Consider the following 27,737-nt stretch of genomic DNA (forward strand, 5'->3'; position numbering starts at 1 on the left):
GCTTAGTTTGGTCAGGCATGCAAGTGTGGTGGCTCATATCACCCACAGGCTCCCTGAGGCAAAGATAAAGCTCTTATTGTTCTAGTTTAACAGAGATGCATAGGGCCTGGGCGCGTTCCTTTGGTGCGTTTTGTTTTCTTCCCCTAGTAGAAGCTATGACTTAAATGTAACAGTGCCTTAACAAAATAACTATTTCTCATTTTTAAACTTCTTATCCAAGAACAAGCAAGTAAAATAAGCAAACAAAAAAACTCACTAAAACCCCCTAACTTCCCTCTCCCCAGACTGCATGTATTTTAGTTATCATACTCTTTTCTGACAAAATTGAAACGGAAAGAATAATTTCCTGTATATTTATATACATGTATATTTTTTTTTGCTTATGCATATTGGAGTAGGTAAGACCTGTTGAATATCAGTAGCTAAATACTGTATGGTACATAGTGCACCTAATGATGAACAGAAACAAACAGTAAATTAATTAAGGTTGTTTTGTTTTGTTTTTTCCTAAAGTGCATCTGTAACAGCAAGCTTTATACTGAAAGGCACAGGATGAGTTCATGGAGTTTAATTAATAACTCAAGTGTTAGCTTATCCTATAAAAACATTCACATGACACAGAAAATTCTGAACACCTAGGAAGTTTTTTATTATTGACCAGTCATTGCTCAAAACCAAAACCTTTGCAGACATTTCTGTTGAACTTTTCATGGGGAAAAGCTTTTTCTCCAATTTTTGCTCCTTTTCTGCTTCAGGGCCAGGGTAAAATTGGCCCAGAAGAGACTTAAGTGAGGCAAATGAAATCCAAGCTTCCACTACCTAACTTTTTGAACATAAGGCCTCTCTTCCTAGATGACCTCTAAACTTGGACACCCAACTTATGAGGTTTTTTTCCATCCAGCATCAGAGTTGCCTTGGACAGCAAATTGGTGTCTATAGAAATTTGTTTGTCCATCTGTAAGGATAGGAATAACAATTCTGTGCTTTGTAGATTACAAAGCAATTGGAGGCAATTTAATGAGGAGAGACTACAGTGAACAAAAATATGAATGTTTTGCTTGATCTGCCAGAAATGCATTTCCTAATTCACTAAATTTCTAGGCTATCTGTTTCTTGCACATCTGTTCAGGCTGAGTGCTGCTGCCCCAAGTTTTATCTCAATACCAGGGAAGCCTCTGTTCATTCACTTACTGCCTCTGTTTGTTACATTACTGAGGAGATCAGCTGGGAGCTTCGGTTACAAAGTATCTCCAGTAAGGCTTCTTTTTTACTGAAGTTTTACAGAAATCATTCGCAAATTGTATAGATTTTTGTTAGAACATAGTGACCTGCAGGGCTGAGGATGTCAGGATTGTCTTCATTGACCTAGCCTGTTACAAGAAGCATTTCTTTTTGAGTACTTGTCTGCATACTCTTTTGTCTTCCAACTTTGCATGGCCTCTACCTTTAATGTCACAGTTTCCTGTTCCCAAGCACTCCCTGGGCAATAAAGGAATGAAATACAAGCCTTTTGTAAAGATAATAATTGTCAATTAAAAAATAAATAAATAAAGACAGGTGTATCAAAGAGGAACGAAGGTAGCACCTCAAAAGCAAATTAAAGCAAACGTATCAGTCTTCTGGAGAGCTTCTCGGTATGATAAAAATGCTTAAGGGCAACAAAACCATTACGATTTACCTAACAAAGATACTGTAAATAATTATTTTAGTGCATTGCCTCCTTATCAATCATTATTTTCTGAAGCACTTTCTTACTGTATTTGTATTTCCTTTGGACTTTGAGTTTTACCTTTTCACATAAAATACTGTTTAGAGAACGTTCAAGTTAGTGGGTCTCTGGCCTGCTCCATCTGAGGTCTAAAGTTGCTTTTGAAGGATGCTATTTAGTTGATATCTGGATAGTCTGAGAATGATCAATGCACTTGGAGTTGAGAAATTTGGATTTTGATTGTAGCATGTCTGAGCAATATGTGACAAATCCTGACTATGAAGGCAGGTTTAGATGCTGTCCTTTTGATTTGCAATTACATTTAAATTTATTTTCAAATGAATTGAGGATGATTACTCCGTAAGATGGACAATTTAAAGTGATAACCTGTCTCTTTTGAAATTGTTAGTAAGAACAGAACTAAGATTTTTACTTAAAACTTTTGGTTTAGTTTTGTTCTATCCTTATATATCTTGATAAAGACAAGTGGATTTTTTTGTTGGTTTTGTTTTTTTAAATTTTGTATTTAAAATAATCAAAACCTGAAGTATACAGCTGAGATTAATTTTTGCATTATACGGAATTAAAGCATAGACTTGAATTAAGGGTTGTTTTTTCTTTTTTTTTTTTTTAAAGTATTGCATGCACTTTTTCTTGCTTGAAAAGACATTCTGCACTGCTAATTGATAAGGCCAAAATAACCATTTACAGAAAAGTCATCCTGTGTTCTTTAACTGGCTTGAGCATTTAAAAAAACTGGAGTACAGTTTCAACTGAACCAAAAACCTCCCACCAAACAAAGCCCCTTTTCCTCAGAGAATGTCTGGGCAATTAGAAAGAATTGTGTTTATGTACCCATTCTGGAATCTGTGCTTTGTGTTCTCCCAGTTCAATATTGGAAGAGGGCAACTTCAGGAGAAAGGGGAAAAAAAAAGACATCAAAAAGGTCAGTCAAGGAAAAAGTTATGGTCTTTTTTAGTGCACTGGAGGTGTAAAATGGAGCCAAGGAAGAAAGGAAAATAATTTTAAGTTCATTAGCTCAAATCTGTACTATCTAAGTAAGCAGTAATGGTATGAAACTGAATGCTTTGTAATTGAATAGTGGAAAGGGTTCAGTCTTTCAATCTACCTTAAGCCCAACCCTGTCCAGCTGAGCTGGTGCATCTGTTTCCTAGGCTGTGCTGCAAACTGAACTCAGAGGAAATGCAGGTAGAAAAATAGCCTTTAAACACACACACGCACCCACCTTGCCCTAAATATCCCAAATATATCGTTAGGAGTTATTTTAAAACTGAATCAATTCAGTTATATCCAGTTTTCATCATTGCCATACAAATAGATGCACTGGCAAACACTGAAAGGAAAGGTGAAGGAACAGAAAGAAAGAATGGAGAGAGAGGCATTTTGGGGAGTGGGTGGTTAAGGACCTGGGCTGGCATGCTGCCAGACTATGACTTTCAGCTTCTATAAGCTTTTTCAGAATATACCACTGGGGAAACTGAGACATGAGTATTTATGTTTAAAGAATAGTAAAACTATTGACCGTCTTCAGGATGGTCAGTGAAGTATGAACTGGTAAAAGCAACTTCAAAAATGCTCCAGCTGATGGTAGGAGATGGTATTGGGGTGACAAGCCCGTTTTTTTTTCATTGTGTTCTCATCTTTAGGCCAAGTATCTAGTGAATATAAAGTGATGGCTACTACATAAGACCAATTATCATGTGAGTCCTGATTTTTCACACCAGGTACACGACAGCATCCCAGTGCAATTTGAGTAGACTGTCAGGGCTTCTGAACAAGGCAGCTGCAAAGCAGGACCACGAGCAGAGCAGATGAATGTTGCCCCTTATTTAGAAGCTATTCTTGAAGCACCTTAAAATTGTATATCATAGCTACTTATTTAACTATCCAACTCTTTTCTCTGTCGTCTGTGTATTGGTTATTCAGTAGAACTTGGATGCTGATTTTTTTCCTTTTGCCAAGTTTTGTATTCCCGTCTGCCTGTGATGCTCTCACTCTGGCTGGAAAAGTTGTCAGTCTGGATTCCATTTCATTTGGTTAGCTCTGTTTTATTCTGACTAGCTGACAAGAACGTATTTGCTGTCTTTAAGACAGAAGATTTTGATACAGTTGTATTTATTGTGCTCACAAATTAGTTGTCTGAAATGAGAGCTATTAAAAGAGTGGTGTTCCACTGGGGCAAAGCATTCCTTATGAAAGAAAGTTAGACTTTTGTTTGATTTTTTCAGCATTTTAGACCTTGAGTCATTTCCAGTGTAAATTGCATAGCAGGTATGCAGATTGATTGAGATGTCAGGTATGACACGTATTAGATGATTGTACCTGTCAGCTGCTAGATTTGTGCAAGTTGAACCACTAAAGGTGAAGGAGTGGGAGGGGGGACTTGAATATGGGAGAGAGCTTGTTTTGGTAGAAAATATGCAAATTCAGAGGTCTAATTACTTTGTACTTGCAATATGCAGCTTGCGATCAGAAGCATTAATCAACAGTCTTCTGTCCAATTAATAGTGCAAACCTAATACAAACCCTACTGTGCTGCTGTTTTTTCTTGTAGTGGGTTTTTTTAGGTTTTCTTTTGTTTCCTTTGTTGATTTTCTTTGGTTTTGGGTTTTTTTTTAATTTATTTTATTTTAAGTGGGAATGGAGCTGGATAACATTAGCAGTTAAAAAGATGGGGCAAATGCATTTAAAGCTCATTTTTAATATAATAGTAATGATAAAGTATTTATTGCTCTGTGGTTTATGTGTACAAACTGCCTTACAGAAATAACTAAACCAGATGTATGTTCTACTAATGTTCCATTGCTACAATACAGTAACATTTTACCAGATCAACATATTGTTAGTACAGGGGGTTTGTTATACTAAAATAAGGAAATGTCTCTTTTCCCATCACTTATTTGATTAAAATCTCCCTCCGGGGGGTCTGTCTCACATGTGGAATTAGTTATTGGTATCTATAGCTTAACACGAACCACAAATTGGATTGCAGGATGTATTATCTAGTCTTCTGTGCTATTATAGCAGTACTGGTTTTGTAAAAAGCAATTTTATTGAAGGCTTATATTTCATTTAAGGTAATGATGTGAACCTGGAGCCTCCATGGATGACATGGTCAACCACCAAACCAAGTTTCATAAAACTCTACTTTCTTTTACGGTCTTGGAACAGCCTTGGTTGTGGGTGATATGTATGATTGCTGCTCGGTATTAGATAAAGCTACTGATTTTTGAGAACACTCTAAACTTCAAGTAAGCCACTTTCGGCATTCTTTAGTCTTTGAAGTTGCTACTTTTAGAACTACTGTGCTTTGGAAAGCAATGTCAAAATAAAATGCTGCTCTTGATTAAAATTTGCAGTTTTATCTTTCTCTTCTGAGAAGCTCTAAAGCCTTAGCAGTGTAGTAGTTGGTCTTGCTTATTTTTCACCTCTTCTCCATCTACAAGTTATGCTATTTTGCAGTAGTGTTTCATCATTATTTAAAATCTATTTTCTGGTTATTTTCTACCACCTAATGAATTTTATTATACTTGAAATTACCCACAGGTCTTGATATTTTGACTGATCTGATTGGTAACCTATTATTTTGTGAGTTATTTCTCTTTTGGGCACCCTATGTCTTTGAAATATAACATTTACAGTGTTTAGACTGTTAGAGGAGTAGCTGCTCTCTTGCAGGACAGACTTCATTCTTAGAGTCAGATATTTAGTAAGTTTATTTTCCCTTGACGCTGTTTTTATTCCAGTTAAAAATAATAAATAATTTACAGCTTCAAAAGATGATTTGACCTCTCGCAGGTTCATTTTGTCTAACAAGAGCTGCGTATTCAAGTGTGCTAAGCTGTTAAATACTGCACTGGTGGGCTGGGTAACCTTTAGCATTTCGAGAGCTGTGGAAAAGACTGGGGGCTCCATTGCCAGCTGGGGCCCCATTTATTCCCTAGCATCTCTCATTCTGCAGTGGGCAGCTTGGGGTTAATTTTCCGGACAGCTTTAAGGCTGTACAAAATTGTGGAAATGCTGAGCCGAGTGTGCCTGCACATACATTGCTCATCTTTGCGGATGAGCCAGCCTGATTATTTTCTCTTCACTCTGCTGGATGGCAACAGCATGATGCCTGTGCGGTCGTGACCAGTACACCCCCCCCCCCAGCAGATATTTCCTAGACAAAAGAAGCTTTTTGCAATTTACTTCTCTCTTGACGATTTCAAGTAGCTAGTACTGTGATTTCCTGTAGTTCCCACAGCTCCTTGAGGGTTTTTTGTTTGATCCTGAAATAAGAAAAGCAAGATTGGCCTCCACTATCTTCTCAGAGGTATTGATCTCCTGCAAGTCCCTGTGATGTCAGTGGAATGGCACAGAATTGGACATCAATATGTATAAACAGCTATTGTTTCCTGAAAATATTTCCATGGGGTGATTTAAACAGATCACATATGATAGAAATACAGCCTCCTAAGGCAAATTTATCCATGTCGTATCTTTTTAAAAATGAGGAATCATAAGCCGTCTTGCTGAAGTCACTGACACTGGCATAACATGGATTATATTTTAATATTAAATCTGTAATATCTTTATTGGAATTGCCACTAAAATCCTCATCACTTTTATCTACTCACTTGAAGTCTACAATAATATTTAGGAGCTTATATTTGAGAATGCCTCTCTGAAAAGATGAAAAAGGCAAAGTTTCTTTAATAAATGACTAAGTAAATAAAAACAAGAGAGAAGGCTTTTCGTATTTACGGGAACTGTGAAGAACCTTCAGTTTAACAGAGATGTTAGTTTACCAGAGGAAGGTTGTCACTGTCTTCAGTAATGCAGAAGATTTAAACTGTGTTTAGCATACAGAGTATGCTGTGTTCTTCCATTCTTCCCTGCTGTGGCTTAACCCCAGCCCCACACAGCCATTTGCACACTGCCCCCAGTAGGACGGGGAAGGGGAAAAGTTAGAAAACTAATGGATTGAGATAAAAACAGTTTAGTAGATAAATGCAAAAGCTGCTTGCACAAACAAAGCAAAGAATTAATTCACTACTGCTGGTGGGCAGGCAGGTGTTCAGGAGAGCAGGACTCTTATCATGTGTTATGGTTACTTGGGAAGACAAATGACATCACCCTGAATATTTGGCCCTTCCTTCTTCTTCCCCCAGTTTTCTATGCTGAGCATGATGCCATATAATATCCCTATGATCAGCTGTCCTGGCTGTGTCCCTTCCCAACTCCTTGTGCACCCTCAGCCTCCTCACTGGTGGGGTGGTGTGAGGAACAGAAAAGGCCTTGACACTCTGTGAGCACTATTCAATATAACAAAAACACCCCTGTGTTATCAACGCTGTTTCCAGCACATAATCCAGATAAATCCAAAACATACCCCATTCTAGCTACTATCAAGAAAATGAACAAACCAGCCCAAATCAGTACATTCTCTCTGGCTTAAAAGGGATCTTTTTAAGAGTCACAAGGTGAGAAAGTTTCCACAGGCTTTGCACAATTTTCGTTAGCACTTATTTTTTCTTTTGAGGTTGTATGCCAATTATTGACATCAAGAACAGCATGACTTTTTCATATTGTTGTGTATTGGTGGACTCACTACTTTCCAGTCTATAAAACCTTTGCAAATAGTATAAGCCTGAAAATGTTACTGTCTTAGTTTTTAATGTTTTTCAAAATATTTAAGGAATCAATTGAAAGCACCAAGCTTACCATATTCTAACAACTGTGTTTCACAATATTAGGCATTTACAGGTGTAGGTTTTTCTTCATCTTAGTGCTTATTTTAGCTCCCTAATTAGAGAAGCTCTTTAAAACTGTTTTTACAGAAGCTGGCAATTTTCCTGTTTAAAATATCAGTATTAAAGAACAGTTAAATTTCATGCTTTTTGTTAGGGTTGGTCAATGTTTATATGTTTAATACTTAAGTATATTTTGTGCTGAGATATGGGGACTTGGGTACCTGTGAACTTTGAGAGATAAGAAATATAGGCAGCTTTGCCCAGTCTTCAGATTTCCATTTGTCCACTGGCTGGAAAGCCATGTTCCTTTCCCCCTAACTCTGATTCTTCCATGGGTCCATTGTCTGGGTACTGGCCACAAAATGGGAAAACCAGTATACAGTGCTAAAGCTGAGTGATATTTCAGTGAGTTAAATGTTTCCTGGTGTAATTCCTTTTGTCAGATTTGCTTCGGGTGTGATGCCTTTCTGCTTAAACCTGGTTTAGTGCCTTGGTTAAAATGCATGTGTTCACGGTTATATTCATCAAGTATGGATTGTGTTTGTTACGTCACACAAAGTTTAAACCTGTACCTGTATGTACATAAATGCTTTACATTAGCCTCCTAATGTCATGTTTAGACTCCTAAATGTCCTGATTTGATGAAGTGTTGAATGCTTGTAGCTCCTGGTAAGCTTTACCTAATGAACGCATTGCACTTGGTCAATCACAGCTAAATAACAAGTTAAACCTTCTGCTCCCAGCAGTCAGGGCATGCAATAATAGTGACAGAAGAGGCAAAACCTCTAAATATGTTCCCAGTCAGAATCAAATAGATTAGGGAGCAGGTGCAGCTTCTGTATGCCCTGAGTTCTGACTCCCAGCGGTATGTTACAGCACCTTTGGGAAAGATAGCACTGCTGAGAGTACGTGAAGATCAGGCTCCCGATTTTTGAGTATCTTAACTGTAGTTGTCTAAGTTTCAGAACTGTAGTGCTCTGACAGCATTGCCTGAGTCTATTCTCAGTTGTCTTCTTAGAGTCCTAACAAGAAAGAGCCATTCCTGGTACACCAGCATAAGCTCCGATTCCAGACCCAGGAGAACATGTTTTGAAGGAGTGGAAACATATGCAAACCCTAAGTCACAGGGAAGACTTTTCTCTTGGTATTAGGTTTAATTTTGAATTTCCTGGCTTATGCTCATTTTCATTTAAGTCGTAAAGATTTAATGATTATGTGCTCGCTTTTTCTAAGTGAGTGATTCTAAACATTAACCTATCTAGACAGTTACAATATTAAAAAGGGGCAAAGTACAAGTATATGAGATTTACAGTGGAAACAGCCAGTTGTGATAGAAGGCAGCAAACATTTTTTGGCGTATTTACTAGAGGAACTGAACAATATTTTGTACATATGCCTGGATTTCTTTTTCCAGCTGCAATGTAGATTAGGTATGGGGAGGAAAGGAATCCAGGCTTGCAATTCTGTGGCTATCTTTATGGCTCAGTTATTAGGAGGTGAATTTCTAGCCTCGCTAACCTTGAATGTCACTTAGAAAAGAGAAGAATCTCTTAATACTGTGGGTAGTCCACATTGAGAGAAGGGAAAAAAGAAAAATATTTTTTATTCCCAAGTTTCTAGGAAACTAGTTGAAAATGCACACACAGAAATTACATTAAAATTATCCAAAAGCTTTTGGGGGAAGGGGGAGAGAGAATTTTTGTACTTGGCTCTTAAATGCCAGGTAGAACATATGTACCTTTTTATGATCAGAATGGTAAGACTTTCAGACACATACACAGATTGTTTTTAAGGCTGTAGATTTGATTAGGTTGTGCAAAAGTCAGAGCTTCTGTGACATTTAATCACCAAAATCTTGTTTTTCTCCTTGACAATAAAATATGGAAATAAATTCCCATAGCAACAAAGTCTTTAAAGTTAGTGTAGGGACATATTGAGTTAATAAAGGCAATGAGGGAGCAAGGGAAAAGAGAGGGTAGAATTGTGTTGAGTTTCTGTAAATTCGTTCTCTCCCAGAAAACAGGACTTTGGGGGTTATGGTCAAATTTTTTGCATGTTTTAGTCTGCATGTTTTAAAAGTATCCTGGGTAGCTTGTACTGCTGTAGAGTACAATGAAGCTTGCATCAATAGCAGCGTTTATTTAGTAGGGATTGTGAGATTATGGTTTATTTTTAAAATACATGTTTATTATAGTTCTATCTCTTACTTGGAGATTTTTCTGCTTGAAAGACGTTATTAGAAGCGGCAAAACACCACCACAAAATAGCTCCCCTGAGTTTTAAAATAGAAGCAATGCCAATCTTTTTAACTTTAACTCTTGCTTCTTTGTACTACTTCACGTATAACATTTCTGGCTTCTTGTAATTTGAAATCCGAGGAAAGGCAGCATTAGCAATTTTGTAGAGTGATTTTGCTTTGTTTGTTTGTTTAAACCATTATATTTTTACCTCTTCTGACATGAGCTGTTAACCCAGAAGATGACATTTTGTGGGTAATTCTGGTTGAGAGTATGGATTGAAAAACACCAGGTTCCATGATTGTGCAATTCTGTTTAGTTACAAACAAAATCCTAAGTATAATTTCTTTGAGAACAAGAAGTATCAATCTATGTATCTTTATCCCAGTTTAAACCCAGCTAGAAGGTACCTGCATAATGTATATTTTTACCTTACTTTCTTTACCGCTTCTCTGATCTCTTACTGATTCACAAACATACATACCAAACCAAACCAATCCCTCTCCACTCCAAGCTAGGCAAGAAGAAAATCCTAAACAAAAACAAAACAACAACAACAACAACAAATCCCTCAAACCAAACAAAAAACCCCAACCATCCCACCTTCTGTCCATGTATCTTTGTTCCGGTAATGACATTTTTCCTTGGAAGACGATATCAATTAATTATTTCAGTCAACTTCTGTAAAAGATGTTAGTGGTAAGAAACTCTTATCCTGGGTTAAACCTGTACTATAGTATGCAGTTAGTGATAATGGTAAAATGTGAAAGTATCCAAGCAAGCTGACTTAAGGGACCTTGGTATAGACTGCAGAAATGGATTGAAAGACAAGGCAAGTAGATGGGGTCCTTGGCTACCTGATACTAGATTGATGCTACAGCATAAAGTTTGAAGCTGGCCAGACAGGTACATATGTGTGCTGATTTCATAATTTGACCCAAGTATTTTTGAGCCCTCTTTTTATCAGGACACCTTGTAGTCAAAATAAGTTAGTGCTATGATCATCTTGGGCCTTTCAAAATCAGTGTGTTAATAATTGAGAGGTAAACATTAACTTTGGAAATGTTTAATTTGCTTTCTGTTTTGCAAATCTGTAGAGTAAACCTTTTCAGGATTTCATCTCTAATCATGAAGTTTGAAAAGGGGAAAGAAAAATTCCTTACTTGCTCAAAATTGTGCTTCTTACTCGATGTTAGGATACTTTCAGATAAAACTGTGACCTGGCTGCACTTGTGACAGATGACTTGTTATCTAGAATCCCACTTTTAACCTGCAGTTACACTTCAGGCACTATATGAAACCCAAATATTTTTTTTTGGAAAAAAAAAAGGATAGCGCAATCAGTGTCTGTTTTATATTTAAATTATTGTTTTGATAACTCTGTGTTGATGTATCTTTTTGAAGACGTGGTTTCTAAATGCAGCTTTGAAAACAATGTATCTTTTAAATCTATTGATTTTCAGTCTAGAAAATTGTTTCCACTCTAACACAGACCTTGATATATATGGTACTATATTAGCTCTAAATGCTTGCAAATAACCATTTCTACCTTGGCACTGCCCTGCTCATGATATGTTGTGTTGTCAGCAATCTGTGATTCTCCAGTAGCGAAAAAGGTTGATGTGTCCTTGTGCTCTTGGGTTGGTCTCCAAGGCTCTGGAGCACCCAGGTGGCTGCTCTATGCTCTGATAATCCGATAATAACCCCTGCCATCATCAGGTGAAATAATGAAGATACAGGTGTCAGTGTGGCCTCTTCACTAATATCTGCCTTACTCATATTTGTGACTGCAAATCTGCATCCAGTGTCTGTGCTATAGCTACATGGCATAGATAGCTCCTTCAGTTATAGCCTGGTTTCCTACTAGAAATGAATTCAGTCTGAAATTATAACTTTATTCTGAAGCAGCAGTTACTTAGTAGGCTTTTTAATGAAGACAGTGCTCTTTGACTTAGTCCTTAATGCTCAGTGTTTTTAGCTTCAGGTCTATACCATCCTAACATTTGGGGTGTTTTCCTGTGATATTAGAATGCAGGAATTTCAGTGCCTGCTTATGTCCAACTCTTTGGACTAGCTGCCTAAATTATAAGGAAAAAAGGGAGAAATTAGTAATGGTGAAAAAAAAAAGAATTGATTGAAAAGTTTATCGTATGAAAATTTGGGAACCTATAAAGGTTAAATATTCCTATATTAATCAGCAGAGTTTTTCTTATCAACCAGATGATACAACACCTGTTTTCTGTCCTTATTGTATGCACTGCTTGTACATTTTCTTATAAGTTTTGGCAGACTAATGAAAAGTGAAATTTTATAAAATCTTATTTGATATGTGACCTTCCATTCTGTGGCTCTTGGTGGTTAGCAACCAACCTACTACCTCACTGGGGTAATAAATTCATGTTTTAATGCAGTTATTTGTTTTACTTGTAGTGTAGCAGACAGCTTCAAACCCTCAGAGAGCGCTTTTTAAGTCCATCTGTCTGTCTGCTCTGTTTTGCTATTTCATCCTCTGGGCATGGTTACAGTGTTTAGATTAAATGTTCTATTACTGTGATACACAAATAATTTAAAATACTGATTTTTTTTTTTAAAAAAGGTATTTAAAAGAACCCAAAGCATACATGTCTGAAAACTCACTGCAGGCTTAACCTTTTTATGAGTCCCAAAACCATGCTGCTCAGCATCAACAGATTTTCTCCAAGCCTGTCAACATAAAGAGGCACAGCAAAATGGCTTCAAAATTTTCTAACTGAAAGTCCTAGAAGTGCTTTTTAAGGAAACTAATTTTTCTGTGCATTAAAGGAAATAAGTAAATTTTTCCATTTTTTTTGCCCTGTTGATAAGGTCAATTGCTGTGGAAATTTAAGTCTATCGTGTTTTCTTTACAGTTTTTTTGATAAACCGATATATACTGCCATTAGCTGGCTGTACTGCCAATTGTAAATTACATAAGCTGCTTGCAGGAATACAGACTCCTCATGAAAGCTTAATGAAATGTAAATGTCCAGTTAACAGTGTCACAACTTCTGCAGTTCTGCACTTGAATGTTTCATCCTTATTCTACGTGTGTGCTGTCCTTAAGAGTGAAGACCATGGTTTTAATGTGGGACCATTGACTTTTTCTGGACTTTGTCCTGTGAAGATCTTACTGAACCCTGAAGCAGGGCTTCATGTTCAAAAGTGGTTGTTTTGATGTATTTGATGATCTAATGAAAGCTGCCTTTATGATGTGCGTAAGCCATCATGGGTGCACCTCTACTTGTATGTGGGAAATAATGACGTTCTTCCTGGTGGAAATAGTTTGAAATCTAGTTCTGCTGTAACTAATGCTAAACGTTTTTTCTTCAGTGAAAAAACTTGTTTGCAAACTCATGCAAATTCTTAGTCAAGATTTACTTCACAAATTTAGCTTTGGTTGCTATTTGACTGTGTTTTCTTGGTGTAGGTCAGAAATGACTGGGCCTGAAGAGAAATTACCTAGACATAACTTTCCCCAAAAATGGGAGGCTGGTTAAACAAGATCATTAGTTAAAAGGCTTTTATTTTTCTGATAAGTTAGTGCATGGTTTTCAAAGTCCATCTGAAACAAAGTTCTCTTGCTATTTTTCAAATTGTTAGAGATAAGCAAAGAAGGGAAAAATGACTATGTTTCCTGTATCACGCAGAGAGAAAAATATTTCATTTCTTGTATCCTTTGGATGGTAAAAAATTCAGTAGTGGGTAATATAGGTAAATAAATCCTAAATGTTAACTCACAGCTACTTCAGATAGGAAATGTTAATGAAGCTGAGGCTACCACTGAAGTATAGTTAATCAATTTCCGTATTAAGTTTGGTACCCCACTGAACACTAAGGACTTGCCATCTAAAGTTAACAGCAGCAATGGACAATAAAGGATTATTGTTCTACTAGAAGATTCCTCTAAGTGTAGGATTGTAGTACATATGTCCATGGGGTTTATCCCCATCTCTGAAAATCTGTGATATTTTTCAAAGCATGCACAAAAAATTATTTGGATGAAGATCATATTGAAATGCTTGATGCAAAGTCAAAATTTCTATCGCTAAATCATAGTTAATCTTGCTGTAGCCTATTTGAACTGCCTGTTCAAATCCAGGTTTGATATGTTGCAGGAAAGAAGATTGTTGTGGAGCTGCTTAAATATGAAAGTCGTGGGTAAGGGATTGGAAATGTCAGGATCATAAGACATGATTTTGTGCCTAAATATCATTTTTCATGAAGTCAACAAGCCTTTTTAATAACAAGCAACATTACCTTTGTAAAAGGGAAATAAAAGTATACATGGACAGATATATCTTTCAGAAGAAATCCAAGGAGAGTGAAAACCAGAGTGATTTAGTGGTTGCCAAAGAGCGTGAAGTGAGACTGTTAGCAGTTGGGAAAAAGGATGAACTTCATTAGAGACAATGAGGAGGGGCCGAAAAAATCTCCCCCAAAATACCACACTCCTGCAAAATCAGGATGGAGACTTTGTCACTAGAATTACTTATAAGGATAACAACACAATTTGAGCAGCTGGGAAGAAAGGAAGAACATAGATGAACTTAATCCTGTTTTCTTTTTGTTTATAAAGATGGTAAAGTAAAACAAGATGATGAAGAGAATGGAGTGTAATAAGAAAAATATGAATGCGTAATCTTGTTGGATCTTGAGTTCGTAGTTTAAATTATATATCAGGCTTTAATGTTTTAAAGCCTCTCAGTAGAAGTCAGAGAGGAAGTGTGTGTAGTTGTATTTTCATATACATTCATTTAATAGGTAGATCATACACAGTGCTATTAGTAAAATTCTGAAGAGGTGGTGGATCATCTTACCTAGAAATTCCAAATTTTAACATGTAAATGATTTAATTAAAAATACAAAAATTTTTTCCAGTAGTTTTAAAATTTTGTTGTCTGAATTTTGAATCTTGTTCTTCTGGTATATTTCTTCTCCCTCTCAATTTTACTTTAAAAATAATTCATATTGATATTGTGAAGACTGTCACCAAGTGGATGAAAACCTGAGTAGCTGACAGGCAAACCAGAGGTATAAATGACTGTGTCACAAATAACTGGAATGTTAGAGGCTTATATTTATGTCTGTAGTATGCTTTGTCTTTGTAAATATTTTATAAGGGTCCCAAAGGAAATTTGTAGAGGATTTTGAAATTAAAGGACTCAAATATACCACAATTGAAAGGGGATGAGACAAATGACAGCTCTTAAGCTAACAGAGGTAGTCTTTTGAGGTCATTTGAAACATTTCCAGATGACTAAGAAACATCTATTTTTTGCATATTGACCTTTTATTAGAACAGAGGATCTGAAAAAGGTGCTTTCTTGTTTTGTTTTGTTTTGGCATATAGACTCAACCCTTGTGCCACTTTGCACCTTGCCCATCTGCTGCAATTTTTATACTGCCAAGTGTTTATTTTATTGTGCTCAAGTATACAGTTGAAACTGGAAGCAGGGACCTAAACTTGATGATGTGCAGTTTCAAAGTGGCTTTAAGAGATTAGGGTAATGTGCTTCTAAGAAATTATAATCTAAAACTAATGATCACAGATGTTCACTCAGGTAAAAGAAAGAAAGTTAGGATATAGCTTTGCCCTTGCTATCTTCACTTAACTTTTCAAAGTATTGCTAACTTATGCTATTAACCATTAGTTCAGAAGAGTGCCCTTGGGATTGAATTAAAGACAGTTTATAGTCCTGTATTTTATGAGGATATATGTAACCAATTAGGTACTACCACTGAAAATGGATTAGAAATGTGGATATGAAAATATATTTGAAAAAATGCTAGTTAAAGCAGGGGATTTGTTTAAAAAAAGGACAACTGTGTAAAGAAATCTTGGGTGGTGGTGTCGCAAAATACAAACCAGATGTTAGAAGAGGAGTAATTTGAAGATGCTAATTGTGAAAATGTGTCCTGCCATATCTTCCTAAAGATGATCAGGATTGAAATAGATTCTATGGGCTGTGTCATTCTGTCATAATGCAAGAATGAAGTTATTCCTTGCTATACAACATTTTAGTATTTAAAAGCCAAAATTTTTTACAGAATTATGAGATAATTGTGGGTAAAAATGTTAGAAACCAGACAAGAGCAGCAAAAAGTCAGGGGCTAGATGCTTTTATTTTATTTTATTTTTTATTAGGTAAGCCAGAAAACAAAACGTACAAGTTTAACATGATGATGACAGAGTTGACTGTTAATTTAGAAATAATTGAATAATAAAAATATAATGCTTGAAGGTACTTTTTACATATTCTCTAGCAAAGAACAAGCCTCTCTTAATATTCCTTCAAGTTAAAGATGGAAGCCTATTATGTAGTGTGAACAGAGCCAGACTGGAAAAGTTTATAATCAGGAGGAAAAAGGTAGATAAATTGTGGAAGTGGAATGTGTTCCTGATTCACAGTCTGATATATTAAGATCTTGTCTTTACTTTGTCGGAAGAAACATGTCCTATAAAAATGTAAATCTGAAGAAAGAAGAGGTGAAAATATAAGTTAGCTGTAGAAGCTCACTGGCAGAACTTGTCAGTCCAGACTCTGCGATAACCACACAACAGATCAGGCCAAGAGCTGAACAAGACTTTTATGTAACTGGTTTCTGCAAAATAGCTCCTTGCTTTAGAAGAACAATGTCATACACACCAAATCTAAACATTTGTACATGCCAAGACTGTGAATTTGCCATTGAAGGCTTTATTATAGGAAAGATAAAAACCAATTACTCTCATGTTAGCTCTGTACTGTCCCAAGGATCCAACTCTTTATTCTTGTTTTAATGTCATCAATGATAACCTAAAGGTGAAAAGTTCAAAGTCTTATCTAAATATATAATCTTTAAAATTCCAGCGAGAAAATGAAGTAGGAAAAAAATCGCTGAACCTGCAAAACCTGCTAATTGCCCATACATCTCTATCCACTATGTGAAGTTACTTTGTCAGTGAGATTGAGTGGTGTGCATGTCTCTCTCTAGGTCTAGTAGAAATTTTTATTACAAAGAGGGATTTAAAAGTGCATTTGACCAATCTTACTTTATAATGTCAACTATTAATTAGATAAATGTTAAATAGCAACTGATTAGAAAGCCTAGACAGCTGACAGCAGATTTTTTTTTGAGTTCAGGGGATAAGCTGAAGAGCATTTAGCATATTTTAACATTTTATTGTGTATCTGTGTAAAATACCAACCTCTGAGAAGGTTGTGCTGTCATGTCTCTCCCCTGTCAAGTAAATTATCATGTGTGAAGCACCAGGAGGTTCTCACTTCCTCCATCCATCAAACCTAAAAGGGAAAATATCGTCCCACAAAATTAGTGAATATTATGATACGTTTTTACAGAAAATTGTGTCTTCTGTTTTATGAACTATGTTATGTGTAATACTTAAAACCAAAGTTGTCAGTCTGAAAGTAACATCACTAATGAAAGTTGATCAGTCAGTATATTTATAATGGAGTCTTCAGACCCCAGGGCACTTCTCAGTTAGTAAGCAAGAGTAAAGCTTGTTGAGATCTGCATCACTGAGATAGCTTAGGAAAAACTCAGTGGGAAAAGGTAAGTCTTAAGCTGACAGTTTTAACGTCTGATCTGTAACTACTCAGATGACTGCTGGTCACATTTCGGGCATGAACCTGGAAAGTCCCAATCCGTCAGCCTGGTTCTCTGTGGGATCTCCTGGGATATCTGTCACAACCATAGCACTGGGGGCTCTAGGAATCAAGGCAATGGAGTGATTCAGCAGCATAGTTCCTTGTGTGGAGGGGCAAAGGGACAACACATTTTGGACCTTGCTTCAAAGAAACAGAGACCTGATGCCAAGTACTGGAAGTAGATAATTTATTATGAATCAGAGAAATACAAATATATTAAAAGCCGTGTCAAGCTTATAAGTGATTAACACAACTGTGTTTCCTGCTGTGTATCTTCCTTTTCAAATTCTTCAAGTTCTGTTTTGTACTCCAGAAGGAATTTAATTTCAGAACACTTCCTGATAATACTTGAACCTTGGCGTTTTTAGCTATCTCAGTGTTAACTTCTTCCCATGCATTCAAAACAACATTGTTAATACTTTCCTCCCAGTGTCCTCCTAAAGTGGCCTCAACAAGCAGATGTTAGTTCCAAACTTATTTTTAGAATTTACAGCCAAGGTATAAAAATCATCTAGGTAAAAATTTAGCACAATGCATAAAGTGACAGAAAACATGTTTAATATTCCTAAACTATAGATAGAAAATTAGCAAATTTAATCTCACAAAAGATCTTTAGCAAGTTAATCTCTGCATGGTGTTGTATCAGAAACTAGTTTTAGTATAAGCTTATTTTAAAAGACACACAGATTACATTACTATACTTGGTATTTGTCTCCAGCTTTCTACTTATTTACTGTAGTGTCCATCAGTCAAGGAGAAGCCAATCCGACAGAGGATCAATTGTTTTTTCCCCTCTTTTTTCCCTCCTTTGTAATAGAATATTTTCTGTGGCTACTTGATCAAATTTCTCAATCCCCTTACAGCTAATTTAGAGCTTTCAAACAGTATTTGTTTCTTTTTTTCCTTTAAAAACAAAATAAGTGGTTGTAGTGGCAGGAAATGCTTCTTGAAAATGGTGTGCAGCTATTTAAATGCTTTAATATTTAAAAATAATAACATTATTTCATTTTCCCTTAGTAGTTCTAGAAAGTTTCATCCATTCTAGAAAACATGACTAGGAAAGGGCAGTATAATGTGACTACTATTCTTATAGCTGGTTATCACAGACATTTATCAGAAAAAGGAAAAAAAATGTTTACCTCAAAAGGCAGTGATGCAAAATGTAAATTTTCTCTGGAGGAATCTGACAACATTTGCCTTCACCCCCTCTACCTTAGTATTCCCTGCTAAAATAGTTCCCATGTGTTGTATTTACCAACAGGTATTAAAGTGCTGTGGCAAGATAGGAAGGATTTGTGAGTATCCTGGTTCTGTCAGTTTCTACCATTGTCCCATTATTACCCTAGACAAGTTCGTTATTCTGTCTAGATTCTTTTTCTGTGGATTAGGAGTAATAGTAGTAGAGTGTTTCCATTATTTCCATGAGTAGCTGTCCTCTAAAAAAGGTGCATTTCTGTAGGCTGGTTTGCTATAAGTTTATTGATATATTTTTGGAAGTAGTACAGTTAAACAGCTCAAGAGAGTTCAAGGTGAGATAGAAAGGAATGGGACCATCTGTAAATAGTATTTATGGTGTAAATTCCTCTTCCTTGAAAGACATACTCTATTTGTAGTTTTAGGTTTCAAGTATGAATGGAGTCCTTTTATAAAGTTTTTAAGAGACCAGCAATTTTAGAAGACACCTTTTTTTTATCTGTGAGATTCCTTTACTGAGAAATTTTCCAAATAGGAAAGATATATGGAATATTCAGTCTTTAAATTCTGAAGATAAATTTATGTCACAAAAAGGCCTGATGTCAGAATAATTTCAGAATATGGTAATTTTGTCTAGTGGTAAAATTGCAACTTTTCAATTTGTAGTTTTACACCCTAAATTGAACTCCAAGTGGTGGATCTTTCCCCTTCTTTTATGTATGTTAAGTTTGTCAGACTCTAATCAGTTTTGTCAAATTGTATAATTTACAATAACCATGAAGAAAGCAGTGTAAAGATTGGAATTACCTTAGTCTTTAGAGAAATGTGATTTGCATATAGATCTTGTAGTTTATGGGGAAATACCAGTGCTAAGTTTCTTCATTCATGCTTTATCTGCTGCACTGGCTACCACAGCAGTAGGAAACCCTACTCTATCTGCATATTTCTGTTAACAGTTTACTCTTTACTGCAGCTAAGTTAGTTTGACACAGCAGAGGTTTTCTCTTGAAGAGGTGGTTGTTTCCCACCTGTACAGGCTTCCTTGCTGGTCTGCAAGTTCCAGGTCTCATGTGGGCCATGTTTGTGTTTTATGCCAGATGTGCAATCAATTAGGAACTTGCGCTGGAACATTTCACACTTTAAAAAGATTTCTATAAAATAGCATGACTGTTTGCCACCTGGGACAAGGCAAAAATCCAAGGAGGTGCCCAAAGTGAAAGGTCAGATTCCAAAAATTTGCCCAGTGCTTCCCCTGCTGCTTCAGTCTTCCTGCTTTCTCTACAACTTGATGGAAGTGCCTCAGTTCAGACATGATGGCCAAACTAGGCAGAATTCCCATTAGACATATTTATCTAGGAATAAATACAATTACTCTAATCCGTTGGACGAGTTGTCTAATGTCATAGGTCTGCATAGCAGAGAAGAAGGTGTCAGTAAGAATGTCAGTGTTGGCAGTGGAATTAACACTTACTGATGGTTTTCAATCATTGTGAAAAAATTGTGTGGGGTCAGAAGATCACTTCCTAAATAATTTCTGAAAATCATTAATCCTTTTTAGGTTTTCACACCAGAACTTGTTCAACGTGTACAAAGTGCTTGTTATATGGTATAGGGAAATCCATGTCTACCATTGGTTTAAGTTATTCATGGAAGTATTTCCTCAGTAGTAGTCTGTTATGATAAATTTTTGGAAGGTAGCAACTTTTTGTACAAGATATTTTTATTGCACAAGGGCTGTACAGAATAGGATCGAGGATGGACATAAGAAGATAAGAAAAGCTGAGGTAATTCCTAAAATACACTTGATGTTCCCAGATGTGTTACACTTTCCAGGCTCATATTCATATTTTAACTTGCTTTGCAAGGTAGAGCACTATATGGATTGTCTGTCAACATTGCTCCATGACCAAGTACCATGTGCACCTTTCTGTCTAGTGTAAAGGTGGACTCAGCACTGTCCCAGAGGGCTTGGCCTGTAAGAACAGCTGACTGGGCATGGAGAAAAGAGATGCTGCTTTACAAAGTTGGAGACATCCAGTAACTTTCAATGTTTGCATATCAATCATACTTTAACTGTTCCAGATTTGCTCTTTTTGTTCTTTACTGTCTGGGTTTTTTTCTAGATGCTGTGGAAGACCGTGGGGGGAATTTGAGATTGGTTATATCTTGGTTATATCTATATATTGTGACTCTTCTGATTTTTCAGTTGTTCACATCCTCTAATATCTGCTTTTTTATTGGCAAGACTGTTGAAAAGGCATGTCATTATGGCTGTGAAAACAGAAGTTAGACATATGCAGTAATACTTTTTATTTATCAGTCTGTTTACAGCTCAGACACACAGACCAGTGAAGGCTTAGGGGAAGTTTTTGACTTCAGATAACATAAAGGCGATTAGCCAACCAAAAATATCTCAAAGTAGCTTCCTTTGTTCTTCACTTGTTTATCCACCCCAAAAGCTAAGCTTAGATTTCTCAAAGCTGTTTTAGCCTTCTTTAGACTCTGCTGGAAACTTTCAGGCTTATCCCTAAGTAGTTAATGTTAATGAAATAATGAAGGTAGTTAATTTGCCAAAGGAGATCAGTTTGTGTAAGCTGGTGGTTATTGTCAGTTGGAAACTACCATGGTTAGCTGAAGAACAATTGATTTATTCAGCCAAATAAATTTACCATGGCAGTGGTAAAAAAACCAAACCAACCAAAAACCCCCAGTGAAAAAATTTTCAGTCTAGGTAGATGTTGTGGAGATTGTCTATATGTCTAGCAGGATGGCAGAGCTCTTAAGTGGTTTTTTTAGCAGCTCATCCAACCTAGTCCCTGACAATTCATTGTATGTGTGCTCTCTTTGCCTTCAGTATCTGGAATTTTTCTCCAGTCTGAACAAGTATAGTCTATCAAAAATATCACTGCTCTGAACACCTCATCTTTAGTCCACTTGCCATCTCATTTTGTTTAGGGTTCACTTTAAACAGTGTTATTTCACTGTCACACACGCTTCTGCCTTGCAAAGCTCCTTCTGCCTTGTCATGCTTAAATACTGCCCTGCCCTGCTCTTCCCTTACTTCTTACCGATCTGCAACCAGAAGAGGTGTCCCAGCTGGCTGCTAAAGATGGAGTTTCAGCTGGGGCAGCTGCTGGGAGGAGTGAGGAGGAAAGAGGGGTCTGTATTGCATTGAGAGTTGAGGTGGGCAGGGAAGGAAGAGCTGGGACCAATGTGGGAGGGCAGGGAAGGAAAGAGGAGTTTCCTGGAGCAAGCTTTGGGGTGCTGCTTCTGCTCAACTGGAGGAAACAAAAGAGATCTCAGGAGTAAGTTCCGTGTCTTAATCCCACACATGTAACATTTCTTATTCTTCAGGATATCCTTCTGGAAATGTTTTGCAATGCCCTTTGAGAAACCTGTTAAACTATTGGTAAAAAGTTTTGCTAGGTGTGTGGAGGGGAATTAGTTAAATTTAGCAAAAAAAGAACATAGGAATAAAAGAACAAGGGGTTTAAATAGTAAAAGGAGAATTTAAAGAGTTACTTTATTGCAGAATTATCTAGTAAGTACATTGATCTTTGTACAATGATCTCCAGTCTTATAGTTGGTGCTTTAGAACTTTACAATTTCTTGGGGTTTTTGTTTGTTTGATTTTCTTTTCCTTCTTATTTTGTTTTGTTTTTTTGTTGATTTTTTGCTTGACTAACTGATTTTTGGAATCGCGGTAGGGGTTTTTTGGTGGTTTTTTTGGGGGGGGGAGTTGGTGGTTTTCTTTTTTCTTTTTGGGTTTTTTTTTGTTTGTTTGTTGGTTTGCTAAGTCTATTCATTTTACATGCTCTCACAATCTGCAGTACAAAATGCAGTTACCGTGCAGAGGAAAACAAGCGTTGTTTTTGTTATACATTTTTTCTTCTCTGAGATTTTCAATGGCCTAACTTAGCAGGTCTATCCTGGCTAGTCAGATACACTTTCCATCCAGAAGGATATAACTTGGCCATTATGATTCAGTTACGGGTTTTGGAGGATATGAAAATTTTTTCAAGAGAAACCATTTTTCCTCCCGTCTATTTTGGGCTGGAAGGAGTCAAATGGTTTTAATCTGGAGGATTTTGATTGAAGTTCAGAAAGAGCTTACACATTTTTAGTTGATGTTAACACAGTCACAATGACGTGTTCAGGACTGCAAATGTCTTTTCTTATCTAGAAACCCATACTGTGGCAGAAGCAAAACGAAGTTTCATAGGATTTAAAGCATACCACTCTTCAAAATATGTTCTTCACTTGCTTTTACAAATTTCTTCTCTCTAGAAATTAATACTCTTTGCATTTATTAAAAGAAGTTGAAATGTTATTCCTTCTTTTTTTTTTTCTTTCTGTATTTGTGTCAACTCTTCCGTTAACATATGGCCCAAAATAATTGAACAGAGGGGTTGTATAATGGCTCCTAATATATTTATACATGAAAGAGCAGTATTTAAAGTATTCAGTCGTGGATCTGTCCAGATCAAGAAGTCAGTCACAGCAAAAAGGGATTTGGGGTTACATTTTTAACATTTCTCATATAAATACATCAAAGCTCAAGTATTTCAAGAGCAACCTAGATTTTTTATGCTTTAACACACTGATGGATCTGAAGAAAAACAATATGCCACTTCTCCATTTTTTTCTTCTTTTTTTTTTTTTTTAATTGAAGGAAGGACATTTGCATGAAAAAAAGATCTCTGCACAATGATGCAAGTTACCTTGATTGTTAGCTAGATGACACTGAAACATGCTTCTGCTGAGGTATCAAAGTGACTTGTCTGGAGCACAGTCTTTGTTAAATGAAATTTCCAGAATAAAATATCTCTTAGCTACTTCTTATACTTTTCTAACCATACTTAGATATCCCTAAATCTTCATCTGAATGTATTTTTCTGTGAAGCATGCTCCTAATTTCACAAGCCTTTTCCTATTCACTAAGTATGTTATCACAGGAAGACAACATGAGATAAAAAATGCTGGAATTCTTGCAAACAATATTATATTTTTTTATTTTTATTTCTTTTCAGAATTTGAAAGTCCATATTTTAACATACAAAGGATACCGTTTTCTTTCTCACTGATTTGTAAAATAGCCTTTTCCAGTCTACTGCTCTAGAAGGAAGCATGCTTAGCATTAATAACATTTTGAAATACAAATTCTGTGTGAATTGCATTTGTGAGATAAAAGATAAAATTTACTTTCTAAGAAGTTAGCAGGTGTTCTAGCAACACTAGCTGTATCATCAGCTGGGGATCCTGCAGAGAGACCTTGACAAATTAGAGGACTGGACAATCGCCAACCATATGAAGTTCAACAAGGGAAAGTGCCAGATTCTGCACCTGAGGCGGGGCAATCCCAGGTGTTTGTACAGACTGGGGAATGAGATGCTGGAAAGCAGTGCCATGGAAAGGGACCTGGGGGTCCTGGTGGGTCCTGGCAAGTTGAATATGAGTCAGCAGCGCCCTGGCAGCCAGGAGGGCCAACCGTGTCCTGGGGGACATCAGGCAAAGCATCACCAGCCAGTCAAGGGAGGTCATTGTCATGCTCTGCTCTGCCCTGGGGTGGCCTCACCTTGAATATTGCATGCAGTTTTGGGCACCACAATATAAGAAGGATATTAAGCTGTTAGAGAGCATCCAGAGGAGGGTAATGAAGACGGTGAAGGGCCTTGAGGGGAAACCATATGAATAGCAGCTGAGGTCACTTGGTCTGTTCAACCTGGAGAAGACTGAGGGGAGACCTCATTGCAGTCCACAGCTTCCTCATGAGGTGAAGAGGAGGGGCAGGCACTGATCTCTTCTCTGTGGTGACTAATTATAGGACCCAAGGGAATGATCTGAAGTTGTGTCAGGAGAGGTTTAGAGTGAGTATTAGAAAGAGGTTCTTCACCCAGTGGGTGGTTGGGCACTGTAACAGGCTCCCCAGGGAAGTGATCAGAACACCAAGCCTGACAGTTCAAGAAGCATTTGGATGATACTCTCAGGCACATGGTGTGACTTTTGGGGATGGTCCTGTGCAGGGCTAAGGATTAGACTCAGTGATCTTTGTGGGCCCCTTCTAACTCAGTACATACTCTGATTCTGTGATAACGCACTTTTACTGGCAAACCTTGGAAAATAAGGGAACTTGGCAAAAGTTTAAAGCAAGCATTTTACAAAGCATTGATTTAGCAAATTCCAACCCATCCAGGTTCAAGTTACCCAAATACCACAAAAAAGAAATGAGGAGAAGAAGTGAAAGAGAGAAAGAAAGAAAGAAAGAATTATAGCTACTGCCGTAGATCTAGTATAGAACTAGCTAATACAAATCCAAGGACAGTAGGGCCACGGCAATGTGGAGGCCAACCACAATGGTGTTGGTTTTATTTGCTCTGGACTCCTATGGCCACCCACCCCTACCAGGTAGGGCTTTCAGTCTGCCAGCCATTTGGGATCTGATTTAGGGCCTCTAGGAGGTGTGGTGTAGGGTTTCAGGTGTGCCAGTGGCTAATAGCCATTCAGGATCTTATTAGGGGCTCCAGGAGCTGTGGTGTGGAGCAGTGCTTCTGGTATGCCAGTGACCAACAGCTGCACTAGATGCTCTCAAGGAGGCAGGATGTGGTGGCAGAGCACCATTCCACCGTGGCAGAACTTTATCTGCCCTCTCCTCCACACAGAGTTGTTTGGAGTCTGTAATAAGTTTTTTTTCCAGTTTCTCACAAACACACCAAGAATCTTTAAAACTCTTTTAGGTTTTTTTTGAAATACAAATACTAAAGTAAAGCAGAATCTTATAAAAGAGACAAATTCGCTGGATGATATATATTCAAATAGCTGTGTTTGAAAGTGGGTTTTGTCCTTGCCTATTTTTCCCTTGTTTATTAGATGGATCTTTGTGGTTTCCTGCAGGACTCTAGAAAAGTCTTTCAGTTGTCTCTGAGACCCAGTTCCCTACTTTCCTCAAGGCTCCTGTTCCCATCTTCATGGCTTGTTGCTTCCCACACCTTTCCCTGCATTGCAGCAGCATTTCTTGGTTTGCTGCTCTCTGAGGGCGAGCTCCCTCCTCCTTCCTAACATCCGGTTGAACCAGTGCATAGTTGCCTGGTAAGACAAGCAGTCAGTTTTGTGCTCTTTTGACAGTGCTCTTTTGACAAGCCACAGCCCTTTAGCAAAACGTACACACGTACTGTAAACTGCGAGCAAGGAATTATACACTTGTAACATCTGTCCCTGTGAGAATATCAGCTTTCACAGAAAAAAAACCCTAACAAACCAATATACATAGTCCTCATGGTTTTGGCCAGTGCTTAAGAATGTAAACCTTTTTAATCTGGGATTTCAGAAAGCAAATAACAAAAATGAAAATGAAGTGACTTTTTTAGCCTTCCAGTTATTTCTGTGATAAAATTCAGAGGCTGCCTGTGGGTTTGACAGAAGTGAGGTCAGCCCCAGCTGTTAATGTTCTTGTCCAAGGGAGGCCTGTTGCAGGCCGTAGGAGGTGTTCTTCGTAATTTAACTGTTGGTTTAAATCCGTCTTTGTTTATACTTTTAGAATGTGGAAAGTATGTAAACCTTTGCCAAGATGCAAAGGAGGAGGCAGGGCAGTTGATTCTATACCATTACATTACCCAAGCCCAAAAGTTGTGTCTTCAGGTTCTATTCATCTGTCACCTGCAGCTGAACCAGGTTCCTAGACACCTGGTCTTACCTTCTTTTAGGCATATACTAACAGATTTAAGTGCAGAATGCCTATAAAGCCTATCCATCCACTTTTGCTTCTGTGACATCAGAATTTTTTAGTGCTTCATCCTGCTTGTGCTGTAGCATGCTGGGACTGCTATATGGATGGTGAGCTCTGAGTGATGAGAATGTGCTGAGACAGATACTAAATTAAATACGTATGCAATGAGATGCCAGAGCTCAGGTCTCCTCCAAAACAAGGGACTCAAATCATGCATAGTAATGACAGTCTTAGGAAGAGAATATCTGTATAGTCTGGATAACGAGTAGAGACTGAAATGTGGAAATTCTGGTTTTCTCTTAAAAAGAAGGGTATTTCCATGACTCTGTAAAGTCACTGAGCAAAAGGAAGGAAAATATATTGTCTTCTAAAAAAAGTCCAGCTGCCTAATTCTTCTAGTTGTGAAATTAAGACAGGTAAGATTTCAAAGGAATTGGGAGACTAGCCTTGACAAAGTGATGGTTTCTGTGGAGCCTGTGCTTTAAAGGTTTTCACTTTCAAACATTTGAGATTTTGATGCTTTTAAGTTGGCAGGTGCTTGAAAATGGAGTTGCTGGAGTTTTCACCATTGCGATGTTTTTATAATTTTCATAATTTTCATAATTTTCATCATTTTAATATTAAAATTTAATATTAAAAACACTAATCTCAGAAATTATCCCAGACAAACAACCTAGCAATACTGAAACAGTTTGTTCCAAAGAACTGCAAATACCACTACAGGATAGTCTTTACAGTTTAGTTTCTATTTAGAGATGTGAATTGTGGAAGATGTAGTTTTTAATAACTGGAAAAATGTTAAGGTTCCTTCATAGGGACTCCTGAAAAATTTAGCAGTTGACGTTTCTGTCCCTGAATGTATTTTGTTAATGATTTTTATGTTCTTGTACAGATAAGAAGGAATTTTAATGAAACTTCGAGATATGTAATTTAAAATGTTAGCCTTTTCAGTCACATTTTTCATCACTGACATAAATATTGCCAGCCAGATAAATCTATAAAGTGTGAGTACTCCTAGTCTTTAAAGGTTATTCTTATTTTTTTCCTCTAAACAAGGTCAAGAAATGTATTTTGTTCATTGATTGGCAAAGTTGAAAAGTACGTGAATGATTAACAACTTCAGGTTGAAAATGTCCCTGCTCATTGCAGGGCTGTTGAATTAGACTACTTTAAATATTCCTTCCAACCCAAACTATTCTGTGACTCCACAAATATTTCACTTGGGCTTCCCAGGATGCAGTGTTCAGTTGTGTTAGATTTTACAAGACACTAGACATAAAATGGTGGACACCTTGTTTTTGAAAAGCACTATTGCATTTCAGGATATTATTTGATGGAAGCAAACAGTGAAAGGAGCTAAGGACGAAGAAGGATGAAAATAAAGTCATTGAAGGCTGTCACTGAGGTTGGATATATGTGCAGCAGAAGCATGTTGGAGGAAAATTTCCAGAT

General features: G+C 37.1%; 1 protein-coding gene across 4 annotated transcripts in view; it reads left to right on the forward strand.

Moving 5' to 3' along the window:
- Nucleotides 1–27,737, forward strand: part of TMTC2 (transmembrane O-mannosyltransferase targeting cadherins 2) — a 249,533-nt gene that overhangs the window by 104,147 nt on the left and 117,649 nt on the right. The window contains exon 1 of one of the 4 annotated variants that reach the window (XM_032688845.1): nucleotides 3,262–3,316. The exons of the other annotated variants lie outside the window; for them this stretch is intronic. Coding sequence (XP_032544736.1) covers nucleotides 3,302–3,316 — 15 coding nt within the window. The 5' untranslated portion in view covers nucleotides 3,262–3,301. Of the gene's footprint in view, nucleotides 1–3,261; nucleotides 3,317–27,737 lie in introns of those variants that run through there. 4 annotated transcript variants of the gene reach the window in all.

Source organism: Chiroxiphia lanceolata, chromosome 5 (assembly GCF_009829145.1).
Source record: "Chiroxiphia lanceolata isolate bChiLan1 chromosome 5, bChiLan1.pri, whole genome shotgun sequence".
Taxonomy (NCBI): Eukaryota; Metazoa; Chordata; class Aves; order Passeriformes; family Pipridae; genus Chiroxiphia; species Chiroxiphia lanceolata.